We start from the raw sequence: 17508 nt of genomic DNA, 5'->3' as shown, positions 1-17508 counted from the left end.
ACTGTAAATGTATGGTTTGTACATAGCATAAGTTAAGACTGCCGCATGACCACTCTTCCAACAGTAGCCCAACACGGGTCTATTTATGGTGTTTTCAGCCATGTCCCTGTCTACCAAGCAAAGCTGGGAGGGGGGGCAAGGGGGAAGAAGCCTCGAAGTAACCGAGAGAGCCTGTGATCTCAATCCAGCACCTTCACGTGCAGCACTTCACAACAAGCATGTGCCAGTCTCCTATAAATACGATGTGTTGATTAGCAGAACTATTTACATGCTCTCATGTTTTCAAGGCTACAAATGTGTGCGTGTGTGTGGGAGGTGGAGGAAACCAGGCCTGCTACCTTAGAAAACCAAGAATTGAAATGTAGTGTTCATATTAAGATTATACTTCCTATACAGTATTCGTTTCCCCTCAGCTACAGCTACAACGTGGAAAGCAGGCTCAAAGTCATGTTTTGGCAATCAACATTTCTGTGTTACATGTTCAATAGCTAGATGCTTCTGCATGTTGGAAACGCTCAAATAGTGACTGCCACCATGTCAGCTTTCAGAGAATTCCACTGCTGAATGCTACTGCATGTCAGGCTGCGTCATCTATTGGTGTCAGATATTGTCAAAAGCCGACTTCCATGTCAAATAGTAAGCTATAGCATATAGTAAGCTACCAAGACAGACTGCTTCTCAACAAATACTATTGCATGTTTACTGCATTTCTCTTTTCTCCTGCCCCATTGGTCTCTCCTTACCCTCATTTCTCAGCCACCCTTTCGTTTTTTTCTTTCCTCACAAATAAGCTTCTCTGCAACCCATCATCACCTTTTCTCTAGTCGCCCCATATAATCTTCACTCTCTTTCCTCCTCTCTGCACCATTATAGGTTTAGGCTGTTTTTTATTAGTTTAGTTTAATTTAATTTATATGCCACTTTTGGATGGTAGGCCGTGCCCAATGAGACTCGTGTTAGACAAAAATCAAAACAGAACACAGTTAAAAATAATCGTTACCAAAATATAAAAACAAATAAGGCATCATCAACATTCAGTACTGCAATAACAGAATCAAATGCAAAATCAGGATCAATATTAACAATTTAAATAAATAAATCTCTAACCCACCCACCTGACTATCCAACAAGTGTCCCAGGCCCAGCCTGCCATTAGCAAGCATAAACAGTAAAAGGCCTCCAACACATAATCAATAACACATGAAATGTCCTGATTTAATGAAAACTGAAGTACCGCAGCCAGAAATCCTGCAAACTGTCTTTTAGCCTTCAAGGCCCATGTCATATTTCCCAGGAGTGACTTAAGCATGCAAAATTTCACTTCCTCTTCTCAGGGGTAAACTGAGCAGCCCTCGCTCAACCTCATTTTACCCCCATAAGGAAAACTCACCCACCCTGCAGAAAATATCCCACCCATTAATAGGTCCCAGTGTCGCCAAGGTCTCAGCTCCATCACCCTCTCTTCTCTTACCCACTTTTCTGTTCCCCATCTCTCAGCTACCAACCCCCATTTTTCCTGCTTCAGCCTTTATTGCCTGTTTCTCTCCGCCCCCCCCCCCCAAGCTTCCTTCTCACTAAACATGGCAACACGTATACACAAAACATTCACAATACCAGCAATTCCTACACAGTGAGGGACACTCAGACAGAGGTGGGTCATTCATGCAACTTGGCTGGCTACCGTAGGCCAGAAAACCAGGGCCACAAAGCGCTCTTTCCTGCTAGGGCAATACCACTCAATTCCAAAGGTAAGGATCCTGAATGAGATCTAGCCACGTCAAAAATCCTTTCCTTTGAGTCACAAGCACAGCAAACGTGTAACATGGTGGTTATTGCAGGGTCCTCTTCAGATCAAGCCATTCTGAAGCGATGCAGCCTCTCTCGCACAGAATGTTAAGTTTATGCTTATTTCTTCCAGTTAGAGAGCTAAAAATAGCTGCTGTACTGTTCCAGAAAGACACAAGCTACTGTGAGGGGGAAAGAAACACTCTTACACACAGTTGATGCTAAATGCTATTATTAACCTGAATCCTGTCCAAGGATGTCAAGCAAAAACCAGGGAAGCATACCTGATTGAGGAGAGAAAGCAGTCTTACTAGAGCCAGTGAGACCAGCTGGAAATATATGTTTGTACTAATATGTGCTTTTTGAAAGCATCCTCAAAACCCCTGTATTTTGTAATATAGCAAGAAATGCATGGAAGTAGTTTACCCTCCTCTGCATCCTTCAAAATACATCTGTGCGCTAAGCTGCCTGTGGTGAAGTCAGTTTTGCACGCACACAGTCGTCCAGTCCTTTAAGCACAGCCACACTGCAGGATAGTGAACCAGTGTTAACATTTGTGTGAAATTAAATTATTTTATATACGACTTTAGAATAATCCCTGGAGATCAAACATTAATATAAAACAATGTATGCGTTAAAAGATCCTTCATCTAGAATGCTAAATTCATCCTCGAAACTAGTCAAAGAATTTTTTTAGGAACTACCGTTGCAATGTCCTCAAGATAAAAGGCACATGTGCTGCTGTATAACATGCTGGGTTCCTCCAGAACACCTATCTATCGAACATTTATCCTGATTTGCTTATGTGGTTTAGATTAAATATGGTCTATATTGAGCATCCATTTTATTTGTGTGGGGGTTATGTGCCAATGAGCATTCATCCTCCTGATTTATTTGTGGGAAGGTTATATATTTTCCCATCCATTTATTTGTATCCCACACTTGTTAGTATATTTCCTCATCACTGTTCTAAATGCAACAAGCCTAATGGGTGGTGTGTTTTATGTGAATTTGTTACACCTGAGTGCTTTTATACACTTTAATTGTGCAAACCTTAATTTCCAGTATGTGACTGAATCCCTCCCACAAAATTGTGGCAATCTGGAAGCATCCTCAGTGTGGGAAATGGTCAACACTCCAGCTCCCCCCTCAGAAAAAACACATCCTATTCTTGAGTTTCAGACAGAATTACACTATCTTTTTTGAAATAATCATGTTTTTAGCTGGGTGGTGAGCCTTGTTTGGAGCAGCTATATCCAGGGGCACCCACTTATTTATTCTTATTTCCACCCTCAGGTTGACTGACTGCTACCCTTCCCATGTTACACAGAGGCTACACAAATGACCATTTCCCATTTGCTTACCATGTAAACTTATTATGGTATACAACTAGCCAAATAGGAAGCCAGAAATCCAGACTGCCTGAACAAATGCTGGGGGAACTTTTACCACCTCTGGAAGAAACTGAAATCTAGATTCCCTTTTAAAAAAACAAAACAAAGGCTGTCATTTGTGTGTTAAAATTCTCACCACCTGTCCAAACACTAGCTCCCTCAATGAATGTGTGTGATGCTGTGAGTTTACAAGCAGCTACTGTGATCAAGCTGTCCCAGTCCAGAAACTGTCATAGCAGGTGTAGCCAAAGCTGGATCCATAAGCACCTGCAGATTGTGTATGTCCTCATTCAGAGTGTGTGCAAACAATTTCTCAGCCACAGTGCCTTCACCTTTCTAAGATTCAAGCTTATCTTGTTTTCCCATATCCATCCCACCACTGCATCCAGGCACTGGTCCGTTGTTTACTATTTTGTATCCTCAATTTGTTAGATGCCCCTTGCCTGCCTCTGCTCCTTAATGGGTGTATGGTATGGCCAGCATGATGAAACCGCTACTGGCGAACGGAGGACCGTGACAAGTGCCAGAACACACGGAAACGCCGTTTACCTTCCCGCCGCAGCGGGACCTATTTATCTACTTGCACTGGCATGCTTTTGAACTGCTAGGTTGGCAGGAGCTGGGATAGAAAGCAGAAAAAGTTAACAGGCATAGACCTTTTCCCAGCCTAAAAATGCAGTGGAAATAGCTGCCTTTTCCACCGGCAGGGAACCAAGTAGGGAGCAAAGTGGCCGTCATTTTGTCAATTCCAACAGTTAAATTAGAGTGTAAGGTGTTCACAGGGTGTTCACAGCGTTTCTGACAGGAATCAGCACATAAGGCGGGCAGATAAAGCCTTGACAAGGACTTAAGCCGCCCTTCATCCCAGTCCGATTCCCAGGTGACATTCAAAATAAAACTCACCCTGCCAAATGAAGCAAAGGGAGACATGGCCCTGTCATAGTTCAAGAGCAACCATTACTTTCAAGAAAGCTGATTCCTGTCAGGAACTCAGCATGTCTGTAAGGATCAGGCACCAGAAAAGCAGGATTAACCAAGGTGCCAGCTGCCCCAAAAGGTCCTATTAACTCATGTGTAAATTTTAGGTGCCAAACATCTTAAAATCTAGGCTCTGGCTGATTTACAGATGTAGGCCATCCATATCCGCCATTGAAGTAGCTGGCAGGATCCCAATAAACAGAAACCTGCGACACACGACTCCTGCCAACCAGCGCGTTCTCAGCCAGTGAGATGAGGTCAAGTCTTTCAGAATGGTTCTTTATGCTTTTTTAGGTTTAATCCAGCCCCTTTCCCCCCAGACTTTCACCACAGGACTGTCAAAATTATAAACGGCGCATGTAACCAAATGCCATGCAAACACCAACCAGCAAACACTGGTCACGGTCGAAGCAGTGTATTAAAGGCAAAAGGAATAAAGAGGCAGAAAGCCAGAGTGGCATTTGTGACACAGAGACATGGTTTTAAAGAAAAAATAATATTTATTTGCAATATAAACAAAGTCCCAATATTGGGTTCAGGATATATAGGGTCACACATTTTTCCTTCATAAACACAGAAAGCAAAACTGTCCCTCGCTAACAAATTCTCATTTATACGAAGAGGATGCATCTTTCTTTTTTCTTTCTTTATTTTTAAAAAAGACCACCATTGGCACAGGAAGCCTTTATACAAACCAGCTTAACAAGATACAGATGCACTGTCTAAATCCCTGAAAAAATAAAAATTCCTCCTTGAGGTAAGATTCAGTTAGGAGATTCCGCATTTGCTTGCTCATCCACACACAAAGCACTCCACGCTTCCTGCCCCGATGACCCAGCAACCCCAACATTGCTAACATAAAAAAGGAGCAAAAACGAACAAAACCACCAACAACAAAAAAGACAAAAATCATTCCGATATTCTGGTAATGTTTCTTTAAAAAATAAAATACACGCACACACGCACACATACCAGTTCTGTGATGCAACAGCATTAAAACATTCTTCCACATAGAGTTTTTTTATTGGGGAGGGGAGTATAAAACTGAATATTTTGAGGAGGGGGGACTCCGTGGCTTTTAAAAAGTTACTTTGAGAGTGAAAGTGGAAAGGGAGATGAGAAGAAGGGAGGGGCTACATTGCAGGCAATGAAATTTTTCCATGCCCGTCATGCCCTCTTCCTGGGGGTGGGGGAAATAAGCACCACTTCTCCCTCTTCCAGTATAATACATTAGTGAGAAATATAAACAAGTCTTCTTGTTGTAGAAGGCACAGCAAAGAAGTTACCCAGGAAAAAAGTTCACCAGAGAGCTCAAATGGGCTAAAGAAAAAAATCCACGTTTCCATGCCCCTTTTCTAAACAGCATAATTCCATGCCCTCCTGTGGTTCATATGAGAGTTGTCCACTGGTTACGCACCAAAATGTCTCTGCTCTGCTCAAGTCTTTTAAAATAGCAGAATCAGCTGATTCTTCTCACACCTCTCAGCTGCGCTCCTCCCTACACACACACACACAAATTCACACACAAATTCACACACACAGAGACACAGAATTAAGTGCGCTGGATAAATGCCAACATCATTGAAAGTATTTTCATTGCTTCAGAAACTGGAATGATTTCAGGCCAGCTGGGTGATGTTAACAGTCATAATATGCTGCGCAGAGCAGCTAAGAGCCTCAAAACATGCCTCTACCAGCTCAGATGGAGGAGACTCAGGTAGCATCAAACTGGGGCCAGAGGGCAATGGGTGTAGGGTAGGGGCGAGTTGTTTTTTTGGCAAAAGGTGGTGTTTTTAAGAAAGCACAATGGCGCTTAGTCACCTTGGCTGATTCAGTGCAGAAGAGATTGTGAATGTGGGCATGGCAGAAAGTGGTATTATCACCAACTGGCCCTCACAAGTCATGAAAACGCCAACCGGATGCTAACAAGCAGCAGCAACAGGTGCCCTCCTCTCTCTCTCTCTCTCTCTCTCTCTCTCTTTTTCTCTCACTCACTTTCTCGCTCTCTCGCTCCCAAGTACCCAGTAACATGCCAGAATATATCAAGGCTTTACAAAGTGTGCAAAATGCATTTGGTCAATAGAAACATTTTGATTTTTTTCTCCTCGTCTTTTATCTAAAAACATGAACTCGAACAAGAACAGAATAAAATACTGGTTTTGCAACCTTGTCTGTACAAACTGTCAGGTACATACATATTTAAAAAGAGCTTGAACCCAAGAAGGAGTAAAGATTACCTCCTTTTCTTTAAAAAAAAAAAAAGTAAACTGGGTTTTAAAACAACAGTCTCAGGCCAACACTTATTGATCAATGTTGCCAAGTGCATGAGTCTCCTTTGCTTTCCACACCGAGCAAACACACACAAGTCGTTCTTAACGTGTGCGTGTGTAATACATGTATGTGTGTGTTTGCATGTGTGTGCGGTGTGTATCATGTCAGTCTCTACACACCCAGGAAAGCAGCTATTGCCAGTAACAGCTGTGTTCAGAATGCCAGGCCATCCCCCACATTAAGTAACTCTGATAAGGTAACTCCTCCGAACCCATTTTGATTTAGCATCAGAATACTAATAAATGGCACAAGCCTTTTCAGTAAAGCAGCAATTCAGACAGCTCTGCTTGGAGAAACCAGTTCTTTCAAGGCTGGCTGGAAAGACTTTCCGCTTAATGGATTTGAAATGCTCAAAGAGAAGCGATTCAAGGCTTTGGGGGGGTGTCCCCCAGAGAAAATCCACTTCATGTAGACTCCAAAGTGTTCAGTGGAAACAAGTTGTGATTGGTTGGAGTGGTGAAGTAGAGCTGTTCGGTGGGGGAGCGGTTGTCACATGGGCTGTTGAGCCCCAAAGTCCTTTCAAAGTCCAGGAGCTGGCCCATGAAGTTAAAGTTTGGAGAAATGTTGGACTTTTTCCTTTTTACAAAGTCATAGGCATCATTGAGAGACAAGTTGAGCTTTTGCATTAAATAGGCAACAGTTACCGTTACAGACCTGCTGATGCCGGCTAGGCAGTGAACCAGAATGCCACATTTCTTAGAACGGGCCTCATCTGAAAGAGACAAAAAAAGGGAGAGGTTGAATATGCTGGACCACAAGAAGCTGCCTCTCTTTAAACCAGGGCGAGATGGAAGCCCACATCAAACAGCTTAGGTCAATTATTGCAACAGATTTGTTATTCATCATCATCATCATACATGGATTTCAATATCCATGTATTGCTGGATAACTGGTAGTTTTCACCCACAATTCTTTGTATTTCCTCACAACTATATGCTTTCCTCAAGTCTCACATGATGACTAGTTGCGTGAACAGTGGCAATCAGCACTGTGTAGTCAGAACAGTTTACAAATATTAGCTCATTAAATCTTGGCACATAAAGATGATGTAAGCATGGAAGTGTCATAAAACGGAGAAGATAAGGAAGCAAGTCTCTTGAGGAAGGAAGACAGAATTGTAGTTCTGTCTCTGGAGTTCCCTGACTCTTCTTAAGACGTAGTTCAGGCCATTCTCGCTTCAAATTTAATTCTGGTATTAAGCAACAGCTAGGTGCCCAGCTGCAACTAGTCAAACTTGGCAGCACTGACATGTGTCAAAATACAACCACTAAGGCCAAATCTGCTAACTTTTTGAGGTCCCTTTTATTTTCGGAATCAGCTTCAGATGCTGCTGAAAAACTGAAGCTTGCTAAATAGTTGTGGGGCGTTTTTTTTTTTTTGGAAGCAATATAGCAGCAGAGCTCCACACACAAAGTTATCATCGATTAATAATTATATTCAAGCAGACGGCAGCAGGGAAAGGAAGGTGAGATGCTGTTTAGTGGCAGACACAAACAGCTTTCACAAGCTAAAAATACTATCGGTGACTGACTGCAGCATGTATTTAAGGTACATACCTACACCTAACTGACACAGGCCAGCGTCTCTTCCCACAGCAGTCAGTTTGAGGCTGCAATCCTATGTTTGTTTCTCTGGGGTTAAACCCCGCTGAACTCAGAAGGACTTACACACACACACCACTGCACAGTGAATATGCATGTTGACCCATAACAAAGGCCACACAGCCCTAAAGCACATTTATGCAGAACTACATTCCACTGATGCCAAAGAGACTTACTTCAAAAGTACATGTTAAGGCTTGGCTGTTAAGCCCGGAAAAGTTTACAGCCTAACTACCTTAGCCAGAGACAGAGAGATGAGATAGCCAATGATAGCAGGGAAATAAAGAATGAACAAGTTTGACTTCTTAGCCCGCATTATTGTAGAAGTCACGAAGCAGTGCCAGGTGACAAAGACTGCTCTAACACAGCCTCTTTTCAAGCAAAATAAATTCTCCAGAGGTCTTCTGGTGTCCTATTTGAACACTGGTTCTTTCCCCCTCTATTTAGTCTTATAGTGAATGAATGAGGTAAGCATTTCCTGTCATAAAAACCAAAGCAGAGTGTGGTTTTCACAGAAGGGATGTTTTTTTGACTGAGCCGGTGTCTAAAAACCATGCTCCCCTCACATGCCTTTAAGCAAAAGCAAAATGATCTACTGATAAGAGCAATAGAAGAAATAGACTTTTTCATATTGAGGTTTGGGGGCAGTACAAACTAAGTACAAACCAACTAAGCTTGTACTTTTCCCCAGAGTATACTGGTTTAGAGAACACAGAACAGAAGAAAGCAACTTTAGCAGCACTGAGGTTTTCAAGCCTACAGTGCAGTCAAGCAGAACAGAACTTGTCCACTATCTCAACGAAACAGCTCTCTGGTTTGTATCCAATTACCTAAGTCATATTTGCAGTACACCTACTGAAATCAGTGGACAAGCAGGTTTAGTCATGACTAACTTTAGTTCAATGATTTCAGTGGGTGTATTCTGAGTAGTGGGTGTGCATTCTGACTTAGCCAGAAACAAACTCCTGGACTGTTGTATTTTCAACTTTAGGGCACACAACTTTGTTAGGTAAATATGAGCCATTATCTGGCAGCCATATATCTATTCCTGCATCACAAAAACAATTCTGGAAAGCTAGAACAATCCTAGAAAGGATCCATTTGGACACTGTGTTTCCAAGCACAATTCAAAATGCAATGCCAATAATGTCCTACATACTTCTTGAGACCAATGTGGGCATTAAAAAAAACACAATAAAAATGTCAATAAAAATGTTATTTCTCTGGTGCTGCAGAGACAGTAAAGTTTTCTCCCTGGGGAGAATACTACAAAGGCAGGGTGCCACAACTGAAAAGACCCTTTTTCCAATTGTCATCTGCCTCACCTTAGAAGCCAAGTGCATTGAAAGAAGGACTTCTGAAGATGACACTTGTGAACAGGCATGTTCATAACAGAGAAGGCACTCCCTAAATGACTGTGTTTTTATCTTGCTCATTCTTGCCATATTAATTGGCTGAATTTAATTTGTTTAGATGTGCCCATTCTCATAGCATCTGTGAGCTGCCATGGAAGCAGAAACGCTGACGGGCAGGATCCAAAGTCTTAAATAAAATAAGTTTTAGGTCCTTTAGGGGTTATGATCAGCATAGGGATTTTCTCTCCAAATAGCAATCATAAACCCCTGTTCAGGGCCTAGCTACTTCACACATGCACACCCATCATTTTATGACTTCAGCAGCCAGAGGTAATTTGAACGCGTTTCTAACACAGAACTTTCATCTTTGTTCACATGTTTAGCTTTATCTTTAGGAATCAAGGAACATACACAACATGAGCAAAACAGCTCTTTCTTTTTCTCAGTGGTTTTCTAAATGTGTCCCATTAAATTTTGGGGTTCACAATGATGTGAAGACTAGGAATGGCAGGCAGCTTTCTCTGAAAGGCAGATTACCCAGTTCTACTGATCTTCCGCCTGCCATCTCCTGGAGCAGGTAAGTGGCATGTGCCCCCCAAGGCAAGGATGGAGAGTTTCTGGCCCTTCAGATGTTTTGGACTACCAACCACCACCAACCCCATCCACGCTAGCTGGAATCAAGCAGTGTCCGGCAGTCCAGCCATTCCCCATCTTTGTCCTAGGGAAAGGTGTCAGAAGGGGTGGTTTGCCAGGTGAGGCAGAGCTGCTGCAGCAGCACTGTCACTCACTGAGAAGGGAGAGGCAGGGGTGGGATGCTCAGGTTCCACCAACCCACAGCCTCACTGCCCCCTCACTGCCTGGCAACGCTGCCAGGAGACTATTGCCGCAGCTTGCCTCCAATGGGTAAGTGGATTCTGGTTCTCAGGTGGCACATGGTGATGGTCGGGGCCAATAGGCAATACTCCCTGTGTACACACTGCAGAACATGTCTGTAAGCATTTGCAGCACACAGGGGCTTCCACAACAGATGCTTAGCAGATACTTCCTTGTGAAAAGTCTTTCCCCAAAGTCTAAAGATTAAAAATTCCTGCTTTATCTACTTCCCAAAACACAAAGGAGCTTTCAAAAAGGTATTCCATTTTCAAAGTTATTGGACCCTCAAATTTACTCATAAACAGCATGCATAGAAACCAGGGACATATAGTATCATAACATTTAAACAAAAATAGACCTTTTACAGGGCAACCCTACATGTGTCTACTTAGCCAGAATCCCCAGGGACTTCAATGGAACCAACTCCCAGGTAAGAGTTTACAAGATTTCAGCCTCTAAACACCAGCATGTAGTTTGTTAAACAACATTTAAAATCTCTGCAATGTAACTTAGTTTCGCGGCAAATATAATACCCACAAAGGTAGAAATTATAGTTTAAAACACAGCCCTGAAGCCCCAGACAAAAAACAAGCCATCTTTAAAACTGTTCCACCACAGCCAACTGAAGCAAAGCTTTTGGATTTTGAAGTAAAGTCTGAAGTAGGGAAAATCAGTGTCTGACGCTGGCACAATTACTAGCTACCAAAATTAGGAGGTGTAACATGTATTGCATGGAAGCTAACAGTGAGCAGGTACTGAACCCCCAGGACTAGTTATGGAAAACTACTGATTGCTAAAGGGGCTGGTCCGCCGAGAACAGGATGTCCAACACCTACCAATGAAAGCAATGGCCTCGGGAAAGAATTGGGAGAGATTCTGACTCCAGTGATCCGAGATGGGAATCTGTTTGTACTTGAATTCTCCGTCGTGCTCAAACATGTTGGGGAGGTTGGGAGTAACGTTCAGTATGTACTTGATGCCGTATTTGCCCAAGACATCCAAGTTGGTGGAATCTTTGGCACAACCCAGGTACAAATAGGGAAGAATCTGGACAGGAAAGGCCGGCTGGTTGTTTGGGACCGGGCTCCCATCGGATTCCGTGGCACTGCTAGGCTCCCTGTCCGATTCCCCATCCGAACAATCGGAGCTGATCCTCAGGCCTCCGAGACCAAGGACAGATGTAGGAGGAGAGTTGGTAGGAGATGAAGTGTCAAGATTGGTTTCACAATGCTCAGAGTATTCTGTCTGAAATTTGTTGAATCCACCTGCGGAGGCAAAGAGAAGGTGCACTTTAATATCACTTGCATCCTAAAGCTACCAATACCTGAATACTTATTCATTACCAGGAAAAGCCACATATTTTAGCCATCTGTTTCCTCCTTAGCTAAACGCACCCTGAAAAGTCCATTTACCTAAAGTCTTTGCTTCAAGTGTATGGTCTGAATTAGGCCCAGATTGGTAGCATGCTGCTCTGTGTACAGTCACGTGGGGAGGAAAGGCAATGGCTCCTAGCATTGCATCCTGTGCGAGGAGAAGGATAGCTCAGTTGGTTAGAGTGTGGTGCTGATAATGTCAAGGTTGCAGGTTCGATATCCGTTTGGGACAGCTGCATATCCCTTCATTGTAGGGGTTTGGACTAAATGATCCCTTCCAACTCTACAATTCCAACCAAGGGCTCAAAAAAGCACCGGCACTGCCATCCTATACATGCCTACTCAGAAGTAAGTCCCACTGGGTTTCATGGGACTTACTTCTTAGCAGGTGCCCGGTTTTCGCACCCTCCTCTTCAGTGGTAATTACAGTTGCCAGCTCACCACAGCACAATCCTAGCCTGTTCATGTGTGACTTTACACAGCAATTTAATATCCGGGAAGCAGCCAGTGAAAGTTTTCATAGCATGGAGATGTTTTAGGAACTGCTAACGCCTGCAGACCAAGGTGCTGTTGAAGCACAGGAGCAGGGGCTCAGGAAAAAAGTTGGCAGCCTCAACAGAAGTGCCAAGACAGCAGGAAATTTCAGGTGACTGCTGCAGTTTTCACTTGATCACACATCAGTTACACTAGTATCACTGAAATGTGCTGTATGGCTCCACCTTTTCGTTTTGCCATGCCAGGAAAATGCTCTGAGGTGAGAAATCTGTGCCTCAGTGTAATCTTTCGAGATGTAATGAGGATTACATGACGAAATGTTTGTCAGTTTAAAAACCAATTCCTGCATATCAGAAAACTAGACTATCAGGGAGAAGAGTAAGCTTCAACCTTCTCCCAGACATTTAGCTTTCTACATGTAGGGCTGTTGCTGCTTTGCTGTTGTTGCTGCTGTTGTTATTTGCTAAGGGGAGACATTCAATCATGAAAAAAAACACTTCACCTATAGTCTGAAGCAATTAAATCCACAAAAACTAGTATCTGACTACCTGCTTCTTAAGGAAGAATATCCTAAGCACATATTTAACATATGCCATGCATGCTTGATTGAGAAAGAAAAAAGTGGGTGGCAATATTAACATTTAATAAAATTATAGAAATGATGCCTGCCATTTTTCTTCTCCCACCCCCTCCCCCAGAGGGCTCCTGCGCATTTAAGATGAGCAGAAAATCAGCAGCTGCCACTTCCTAGCATGAAAATGCAGTGACAAGAAAAGCTTCACCTGTTGAATAACTAACTGCCTGTCATGTAAATGGCTAAAAGCAAAGGGGGCGCTGTTGGGCGGCGGGGCTGGGTGGGTGTGCATGTGACAACTCTCACAGCAACTCGGCTTGAAAACAAAAGTTAATTTCCAAGCAATGAAAACTTCATTAAGGAGAGCCGGTTCAAACAGAAGGCATTGTAAGATCTAGTCTCGAAGATATTGCTCAACATGTGCGGAAGGTATTAAGATATGCTGGGGCCAGTGAGGGTGAGGAGGAGACAGGAACAGAAGTTTCCTTTTTCAAAATTATAGAGTGTTTGGCCGCTGGCCGCTTATCACTTGGAACAGCAGCACAACTGGAGAGCTCAGAAAACAACCCGTCACCGAGTTGAGCAACTTGCTCCAATATTGTTTAAGTAAACTCAAGGATCTATTGAATGTGCAAGTAAAGGTCAGGAGTAAAACCATTCCTTCTAATCATTTCTCTTTTGGCGCCTCTTTCCGACAGAGTAATTAGACAAGAAGAAATTTAATTTGCTCCTTCGTGTACATTAAGGAGGCATTTAGCAGTCATTACGTGGATCTGATAAACAGTGTCATTACGAAAAGTCTCCTGGAAATTCCAGGGGTTTGGCATAGTTGTGGCAAGGTCACTGAGCAGCATACACAACCCCTGCCATATTCATTCATGAAGGGAAGAGAGGGAGAGAGAGAAGGTTCCCTTTTTTTCCCTCCTCAAGGAGAAAGACAATATGGAGAAGCCATTTTGGAATTTTAATTGGAAACATTTCCCACTGAGGCCCCAGAAAAAAAGCGAAGCGAAGGGAAAGCAGCAGCAGCTTAACTCCTCCTTTTCTCCATTGCATGCGAGTTTAAAGGAACTAGGGGGGAGTTAAGAAAGGAGGGAGACGCCAGGAGTACAGAATTCAGTTTAAGTAACGCAGAACCCTCATGAGAACTATTTAGGATCTTGAGAAAGGAATGGGAAGCACCAGTGCATTTCTGTCCTCAAGAGAAGCTGAAGAAGTTAACATGGCAGCATGAGTTCAGCTACTAAAAAGAGCCCTGAAACCTATAGTAGGAAAGAAGAGGACCCAGAATCCCCAATAACAGTTTCATCCTCCTTCCTCTGCACCTCACATATACTGCCCTCCTGCCATCAGAAATCCCATAATCAATCTACCAGTCTATCCATCCGCCTTGTTGCAAGTGACAATATTGATTTGGTGTTGCCTACTGTTCCTGCCTCAATCCTGCCGCCCAGTGACCACAGCAGTGTTGTGGTGTGTGTGTGTGTTTTGGGGGAAGCAAAGTTATTATCTTCATCCTGTTAGGCTCACTCAGAATGACTGTTTCGACTGCTTCGCAATGCCCCTCTTTTTTGGGGGGGGGGTTGTTTTAGGAGATCTGAATGGAGACTTTATAGTGAACTAATATCTCAATTCAAAATGCACTTCATTCAGAGATTGAGAGGCATAACAGAAGCATGGCACAGAATGGCACCAGAGAGGTAATTTAATTCAACCCATTGCCCAAAGGCAAGCACATCCAATCAGTCAACCCTTCACCAGAAACACACACACCTGGAAGCACTGCTAAAGCACCTGGATCTAGTCTCAATGCACAAGATCAAACTTGGGGAGGGGGGTGCAAAAAGAGATGGAGAACTGCATATGATCAATGCACCCACCCTTCCCACAGTTGTGGTTACTGGCCTCAAATAACCGCATGTTGTGAAAGAAGTCTTTTAGGGGAGATTGTTGCCACTGTGTGAGAAGTTAGATCCTTATTTAATTTTCTCCGTCTGTATAGAGGAGATCTCCTAAAGGGCAACTAAGGAGGGAAGATCTTAGATCCACACCAGGTGGGTGGACAAGGTGGGAAAACTAGGGATGGTGGTCAGGAAGAGGGAGGAGGGACTATTCCAAAACAGATGCTCACAAACCGGATTTCAGAATGAAGAGGCATGGAGGATTCACTCGGTGAATAGACCCTTTCTGCCCCATTCATAGATATGGAAGCATCGGGCAGGAATAAGACCTTCCGTCGCTGGAACAAGGGAGATGGGAGGGAATTGTGTCTCCCACGCGAGAGATTTGTTCCGCGCGGGGAGGGAGGGAGGAAGGGCGGCCGGCCGGCGGGCGGGAAGAGGTGCAACAAGAAGGGGAATCCGAGGGTTCAGCGGCCAATATCTGTCCGTACTCGGCACATGAGACCATTTTGAAAGGCGAAAGAGCAGGAGCACAATCCTTCGCCAAAACGAGAAAGCTATAATCGCCTTTAAAGGGTGGGAAAAGTGCAACAGCAGACCAGAAGTTTCCTTCCATTATTATCCCTGATTTCTTAAGGGCGGCATTCCCAAAACACACTACAACGGGAGGCGAATCCTCAGGAACTACGGAAGGGGGGGGGGGGGAAGCTGCGATCCGGATCCGGATCCAGTCTGCATGGTGGTGAGAGATTAGGGGTGGGATTGCTGTTAGGCGGGAACCACGCCGGTCGCTCCGATGGGGGGGGGGGGGTGCTGCTAGCTAGCAGACCAGAGCTATCGGGGTGGGGAGCTTCCCCGCGCTGCTCAAATCGATCCGACCCCTGCCCGTCTCCCTGCCAGCCCCGTCCACAGTCCCGCGCCCCCGGTACCTTTCAGGTAGAACGCCTTGCAGCCGTCGTCGCGCAGCTTCTGCAGCAGGAGCCCGAGGACGGAGCTGGGGGCGCCGCTGTCCTGCTGCCACTCGGCCGTGGCCTCGTCGTAGAGCAGGACGGTGTCCGCCTTGCAGCGCTTGGCGAAGCGCTCCTTGTCCTCGTTGTTGGGGATGATGGAGCGGATGGGCAGGTTGCCCTTCTTGAGGCGCCGGAGCATCAGGCTCGGGATGGCCAGGTTGATGGCGGTCTCGATGTGCGACGACTCGAAGAGCTCGTGCGGGCGGCAGTCGAGCAGCAGCAGCGAGCTGCCCCCGCTCGACTCCAGCTCCTCCTGCAGCCACTCCGCGCTCTTCCACGGCATCGCCGCAGCCATGGGAGCCCGCGGGGTGCTGCCCCAGATGTGATTTTTCATGAGGATCGCAAGGGAGGGGGGGAAGGGTGGGGGAGGGCAAAATCGCGGGGGGGGGGGAGCGGAGGAGGAGAGCGGCCGCGCGTGGAAAACAAATCACTGGCGCGGTGCGGAGGGGGGGGGGAGAGAGCGAGGAATGCCCTCTGCAGCCTACTGTCCAAATCACCGAAGAAGCAAAAGAGTTAGTTTCAAAAAAATATGATCGTTGTTTTAAAGGGAGGGAGGGAGAGAGAGAGAGAGAGATCCGGCCAAGGAGCCCGCGCTGCTTTGGAGATCCAAGCGCTCCAAGCGGATCGGCGTCCGCGTTCCCCTCGATTTCCTCGCCCGCAGCAGAGAGACGTTTCCTTCCACTTGCAGGAGCAGAAGGCGGGAGGGAGCGGGGGAGAAGAGCCTGGCTCTGCTCGTGCTTCTGGGATGGGGGAGGCGAGGAAGGCGCTGGCCAGGCTCTCGGGGCTGCTGCTCCTCCTCCTCCCCGGGAAAGGCTGCTTTCACTTGGTTCGGTTTAAGGCGCTGCTGCTGTTGCTGCTAGAAGCGCCGCGTTGCCCCGCTCGCTCCATCGCGGGTTCAGCCTGACAGCCTCAATTAAAAAGGGGCTTCGCCATCGGATCGGCGTGTCATGCTCTGAGAGGCGGGACTCGGCGCAGAGGGAGGGGCCAGCGGGGCGGAGAGGCCCGCCTTAAAGGGAAAGCGGCGCTCTTGCGCTCGGGCAGATGGCTACAAATGTCCACTTGCAACTAGCCAAGACGTGTGTCCCGCCCCCGGTCTCCCTGACTCGGCATCCTTAGAAGCACGCTTCTTTATCGCTCCGTTCTCCAGTGTGTGTGTGTGTGTGCAAAGTTTATTTAAATGATGCTGAAATAGGAAGCCCCGTTGAGCTCCGTGAAATTTGCCTCTGGGAATAAAGGGGGGCGGACGGCGGACCCATAGGATCTCACTCACATCTGGTCCAAGGAGCGCCTGCAATCGATTCCACCAGAAGGGAATGCTTTTCTTTTTCCTTACATTTGTTTAGAATAGTTCAAAGCCCCTGAAAAGTCCCTAGCCTCGCTTTAAAAGGAGGAATAAGAAGGGATCGTGGCTGAACCACGTAAAGTGTTCCTACCGTAATGCAACAGTGTTTATGGACTACCGTAGTTGTTATCACTCAGAAAGGGAGAATCATAATAATACTTGTGGGCAGAGGAAAGAAAAAAAAGTACTCAGTCCCTAGTCCTAGAGACATTTCAACGCCACCGCTTCAGCTTCAAGTGATTTATGACAATAACCAGCCTTCCCACATCAATAGACTGGGGCTGCTGTGAGGTTTCTTTTTCATGTGATTTGAGGACTAGTACCATGAGCCAACTCCGCTATAGATTATCATGCTTGCCTCTGTGGGACAAATAGTAGGATTCCGTCGGGAGCTTCGGTGCGCCTCTACACAACGTCAGGTTATAATGAGCGGGATAGTCCACGATGCGTGCAAGGGCTTAAATATAATACAGTATACGGCTTTAAACCTGGGAAA

General features: G+C 45.4%; 1 protein-coding gene across 1 annotated transcript; it reads right to left on the bottom strand.

Annotated features, from left to right (window-relative positions):
- Positions 1–4637: 4637 nt before the first annotated feature.
- DUSP7 (dual specificity phosphatase 7) lies at positions 4638–16591 on the bottom strand. Its single transcript, XM_081897201.1, has 3 exons — positions 15590–16591; positions 11154–11582; positions 4638–7200 (listed from the first exon to the last, which is right to left on the bottom strand). The coding sequence occupies exons 1-3, from the start codon at positions 16002–16004 to the stop codon at positions 6893–6895; spliced, it is 1152 nt and encodes a 383-aa protein (XP_081753327.1). The 5' UTR covers positions 16005–16591; the 3' UTR covers positions 4638–6892.
- Between the last annotated feature and the right edge of the window lie 917 nt (positions 16592–17508).

Source organism: Podarcis melisellensis, assembly GCF_964234715.1.
Source record: "Podarcis melisellensis genome assembly, chromosome: 2".
Lineage (NCBI taxonomy): Eukaryota > Metazoa > Chordata > Lepidosauria > Squamata > Lacertidae > Podarcis > Podarcis melisellensis.
Note: the sequence above shows the minus strand (reverse complement) of the source record. Positions and strands in the feature narration are given on the sequence as shown.